The sequence below is a fragment of the Vigna radiata genome, chromosome 1 (assembly GCF_000741045.1).
Source record: "Vigna radiata var. radiata cultivar VC1973A chromosome 1, Vradiata_ver6, whole genome shotgun sequence".
Lineage (NCBI taxonomy): Eukaryota > Viridiplantae > Streptophyta > Magnoliopsida > Fabales > Fabaceae > Vigna > Vigna radiata.
In genome coordinates, this window is record NC_028351.1 from 29,573,740 (window position 1) to 29,579,185 (window position 5,446).

The 5,446-nt window shown below is 35.8% G+C and overlaps 1 protein-coding gene across 1 annotated transcript; it reads right to left on the reverse strand.

Moving 5' to 3' along the window:
• Positions 1-698: 698 nt before the first annotated feature.
• LOC106764228 (protein JASON) lies at positions 699-4,895 on the reverse strand. Its single transcript, XM_014648478.2, has 7 exons — positions 4,665-4,895; positions 4,402-4,450; positions 4,247-4,317; positions 2,673-2,812; positions 1,367-2,129; positions 1,194-1,276; positions 699-1,053 (listed from the first exon to the last, which is right to left on the reverse strand). The coding sequence occupies exons 1-7, from the start codon at positions 4,758-4,760 to the stop codon at positions 945-947; spliced, it is 1,311 nt and encodes a 436-aa protein (XP_014503964.1). The 5' UTR covers positions 4,761-4,895; the 3' UTR covers positions 699-944.
• Positions 4,896-5,446: the final 551 nt, after the last annotated feature.

Genomic DNA, 5,446 nt, shown 5'->3' on the forward strand with positions numbered 1-5,446 from the left:
CGGGGGGAGCACCCAATTAAGACCTACCAATTTGACATACTAGATAGGCCTAACCAAAACTGGTTTGTGGGTTAAAAATCCCAATCTGACCCACCCCCCATTTTGACATGCTGGCCCATGAGCAACACCCCAAATCTTGTTAACTCCAGAACTACAATTCTCTCTCATGTACTTTAATTTGTTCTTGGATATATGTTATGGTTTAATTTAATCTTTGTCTCAAGCTCCTCAACTATACTAAAAAAGAGAACAAATGAATAGTTATAACTGAATATTCATCTTTTATGTATAGAAACTCCTTATGGAGAAGGAAATAATGGAGGCACACGATTTTCACCATTGATATCACAAAGGTTTCTCTTGGTCCTAATGAGTTTTTGATTGTGATCGACCACAGACAAGAAACTGAAAACATTCAGTTTGTTTTTGTGAAACCAAGGTGCTGGAAACTCTTATATACACTGGAGAGAATCCAATTAATAATATAACTTTTTTTGTGAAACTTGTTCACATTAAGCTCAATGACATGTGGTCATAACAAGTTAATCCTATATACATTGTTTATCCTTCTTATTTAAGGCTATTTATATTTCTAACATTTATCAGGAATGCGAAAACGATTATAATGTGTTAAGGATCAAAGAGCTCCTGTCAAAAAATTTAGTTCATGTAAATTCCAAAGCTGAACTACTTAAACATTTAACGAAAAAAAGTTCATTACTAGACTCCCAATAGCCATTATTTTACGCAATGATTCCCATTATATACAATACAAGTTGTGTAACGCACGACTTGATAGTTCTAATTACCACAAAATTTGAATAATCCACTGTTTGTTCCAAGCAATCATCATGTTGAACGTGGTGGATTCAGACTCTGTTTCCATAATTGCCACAATATCTCTTTAAACCAGACAAATACAGCAGGTATGGACAGTAGACACATCAGAATGACACCACGGACTGTGGGTGAGTTGAAGATTGCAGCTGAGATAGTGCAGTATCACTTTCTTCGTTCTCGTCAAAAGGCATTGATTTTCCACATGCATCCTTCCTGCGAATCATAATAAGAAATTGGTAGGAAGTTATAAATTATAATCAATTATTTAAAAGAAAATAGCAAGCCTGCTATTAATTGCTCATACAAGTGAATATAGTTCAAGCAAAAAGCAAACCTTAAATAGTAATGCATACCTTTGAGTAATGACACTCTCCTCAGATAATGCCTTTTCCAACCTCTCTTCAAATGGCGTTGCATGCCAATTCACTTTCTGATCCTGAAAATCAATCAGTAAACATTAGATACAGATGCAATAGAGAGAGAGAGAGAGAAAATTCGCCTAGAAAATAATGATTACAAGTCATACTTCTTTATACTTATTGGTAGAATTTGGTATGCCGTTACCATCCCACCACTTAGGAGGAGGAGCTTGAGAATCCTCATTCTCGTTCCAGTGAGCTGCAACCATCCCAATGATAGGTCTATCGGCAGGTGATTTCCGGACATGATTATAAGCAATCTGCATTCTCCTGTTTCTCTCTTCCAGAATGACGGCGGCAGGCTTCAACCAAGAAGATAAGCTTTCCTCCTCCTTAGATTCATCTTCACAAGAAATTTTCTTTAACCCTTTATCTGGTGTTAAAGTTGTAATTTCAGAACGTTCAACTGATTCACTCAGCTTCCTTGAATCTTGGGTATGACCATCTTCCTCAATTATCTTCTGAGAAACTTCATCATCAGGGTTGTTAATAGGATACACAAACTGGGACTTAAGTCTAGGCCTAACATTTGGCAAGTCTTCTTTTGTTGTAGGGTAAACAGTTCCAGGAGTTTGCATCTCGTCAGATAGCTTCATTGGGGTGGGATAAGGTGATGGCTTATAGGCACTCTCATTGTTTGTGGAATCTATTTTCTTCATTTGTGGTCTGCCATAATCAGACAAGTCACAGGATAAATCAGCCTCACATTCAAAACGTACAGACTTGTTTCTCTTAGTGTATGTGGTTGATGGCCAAGGTGAAACAGAAGCTGTATTTTCATTCTTATCCAAACTGTAAAGACTCCCTGTTCTATTTCCTTCCGTAGAATCGAGGGAGGCACATTGACTGCTTTGTGCATTGGAGATACAGCTGTAAATTAAACGAAATTCACATACAGTAAGGTTTTATGCAATTTTCAGGTATGACCCACAACACGTGTACATTCAATGAAAATCTCAAAAAAGTTCGTTGAAATAAATTTAAGATAAAAGGAGAGATCATCATATTTTATAGCAACTCTTAATAAAGAAAAATTTTAATTTCGTGAGACCGTTTAATAATAATGGCCTGCAGCGTCTGTTGACAAGGCGGCCTTCCCATTGTTCTAAGAGTGAGGAACAGAATATCCACCTCCAATGAAATTGACTAAAATGTTACTTACTCACACCCATGATACAACATTCCCAATAAAAAAGTCTAAAATGGAAAAAATGAGAATCAATTTCATTATTTTTTTTTAGACCCTTATTAACCAACAAATTTTCTTGTATGTTTTAATGGTTATGAGCTGCAGTTGATTCCCGTTGCCTTAAGAGTAAGGAACAGAATATCCACTATGACACGACAAAAACATTAACATTAATTATTATTCAATATCGGCATGAAAGAGATTCAATACAAAGACACAATAACCTGCTTGGCGTTTGCTCAAAATAATTAGTTCGCTTCTCCCCATCCTCATAACATTTTACAGGAGTTGAGGGATTGAAAGGTCGACTCTCATGGTGGACTTTCTCAAAAGGGATCCTAGCCTCAGCTTTGAGAAACTTGGCCTGCAGAACAAGTAATCATACAAGCAAATTTTACAAAGCATATATAAAAATGCACCCATCTAATGTACAGATAACAAAATACGAAGAAACATAAAGCTTCAAAAAAGTGTTTTTACACAATTCTTGTATAATGAAAACACAGTTCACTCAAGATAGACCGAATTTAACCAGTAAGAATTCAGAAACAAATTTACTGTAAAATTCTATAAGACTCTGTTATTTTTCTGCCAGTGAGGCAGTGGTCATCTTAGCAGATCGAGTGGCTAATATTACAACGATTCATGTGCCTGAAACTGCACATATTAGCAAGTATATATGAAGGGGATAACTAGTTATATCAGGATTACATCATGAAACTAACATAATGATATTGCAACATCATTGTCAGAAAATTGTTACGTTCATCACAAATATAATCAAGAGCATTGATCAGAAGAGAATGATCCAGTGCAAAATAACCCAACACTATCCACTATTTTTTCATTGAATAAATTCATTTTGGTTTATTGAAAGCGTATCCTCAAAAGTGGAAAAGGCACAAAAATACAGTAACAAAATAGAAGAACAACAAAGCTCATGGTGCGTGACCACAATGTTTCTTTCATTATATATAATTAGACATGACTAAAGGTTCAAAACTTCAAAATTAAAAAATCCCTTAGTAAAATATCAAGACCATAAGAAGGTTTTCATAAGTCACCTTGCTATGAAAATCTTGAAGTAGAAGAAATAAATATTGTAACGCCAATGCTTTCCAAAATGCCATGATGACTAGCAGTCTGACACACAAACCATAGTTACCAAAGGAACTATGACAAAGCATTTCAGGCTATTCCACAAGTTAGAGCTGGCACTGCCTACCACAAACACAACTATACTGAAATCAATGTTAACCTCATTTTACTTCAACTAAAACTACAGATTTTAAAGTTTACTCCATGGCATCAGCAATCCAATTATCCATATTAAAACCTCAATAAAAACATTGTAAAATCAAAAGAAGACACAAAGAAGTTAGGATGCAATTGGATAAAACAATTCCGTGTTTAAGTTCCTCTCAGTTCCTTCACAAAGTTGAAAAAGCCAGCTTTGTCTCCTAATTCTCATCCTTTTCAAATAGATTTTAGAATCTCTGCTTATTAAGTTATAATTTAATCATATATTAGGCTTTTGTGACAAATTACACTTGCTTCCTTCACATTGTTCTCAATGCACTTCATTCATCTATAAAATAAATTGCATATAAAGTACCAAAAAATCACATGGTTCTCAACTAAAACAAAATCAAACACCTCTCTTTTCCCTTACAAACATTAACAAAATGTTCCAACACTGGAAAACACCAAATTTCAAAAGACAACAAACAAAACTAGAAAACTCATAATCACACAACAAACAATCGCAGCTATATCAACACTAACTAAAGAAACCCACCTCACAGTCACCTTTCTGAGATCGCACTTCAAAATCCTTCACATCATCACGCACAACAGAGCCTTCTCTCTCTTTTCAAAATAAAAATCACAGAATTGGTAAACACATTCAAACAGAAGAAGAAAAAAAAATAACGATGCAAAAATAAAATTCACCTTCACAGAGAAACAAAGTGGATAACTGATTTCGGGAGACAGCAACATCCTGGTAAACACAGCAAAATAAAAACCTCACACATCGAAAAACAACAATAAGAAATTAGAAATAAAACTACACAAAACTCTCACAAAATCAGAAGAATTACTCAACGACGGTTTGAGCTTTGCTTCTGCAAAGCCAACAACGCAGCAGAAAATCGAAATCAAAAATAAAAATTACAAAATTACAAAAAAACCAGTGGAGAACAGTAGTTTCTTACGTCGGGTTTGTGTTTGCCAGAACGAGAAGAAGGCACTGTGGTGGTTGTGGCGGTGGCGGAGTCGCGAGCTCTGAAGCAAGCGAAGAAGCACCCCATAGCTGAGGTTCGGGAGAAGGATCAGAAAACGAACCTCGGTGTCGAACCTAAACAACAGCAGCAGCAACACTACTCAGAGCGTGTCATTGAAGAGGACTCGGAGCAGGTAAGGGAACGTTACATTTTTATTTTTATTATTTATTATTTTTCATTTTTATCTTTATTTTATTTCTGAAAAAAAAAAAAAGTAAGGTGCGAGTGCGAACTCGATTTTGAAATTTGAACTAACGAAGGGGAGGGAATGAATGAACGCGTGCACGGTGTGATTCACACGCTTAAGGTTATGGCGTGGCATGAACTCGCTTGGATACGGAAACACGTGGCTCATGTGGCGCGTATGATGGAGTGGCAAGTTGGATAAAGTATGAGAGTACTGATTGTTTGTGTTTTTAGTGTCTGTGTATTAAATAAGAATGTTCTTTGGAAGGAAATTGTAATCATTTTAATCAACATGAATCTCCCGGGTAGATCTTGCTGATTGGGGTTAGTGGTAAGATAATTTTAATTAGAGCTGTTAAAATTGGTCATAATCTGTGAGTCAATCTGGCTCACCATGAGTTTGGGTTGGGTTGGGTTTGAAAAATTAAATTTTTTTTATACGGGGTTAGATTTCAACTTGGCTCATGCGGGTTGAACCCGTGGTAGACCGAGTTGGTCCGCCAACCCACCTACCTAATTTTATTTTT

Bases quoted from the DNA above. Each gene is read 5' to 3' on its own strand.
- LOC106764228 (XM_014648478.2), bottom strand. From the start codon at position 4,760: ATGGGGTGCTTCTTCGCTTGCTTCAGAGCTCGCGACTCCGCCACCGCC. The intron at 2,813-4,246 runs GTGGGTTTCTTT...CTTGTTCTGCAG, and splicing joins CTCAGAAAGGTGACTGTGAG to GCCAAGTTTCTCAAAGCTGA. The intron at 2,130-2,672 runs GTTATTGTGTCT...TTTAATTTACAG, and splicing joins TTTGAGCAAACGCCAAGCAG to CTGTATCTCCAATGCACAAA.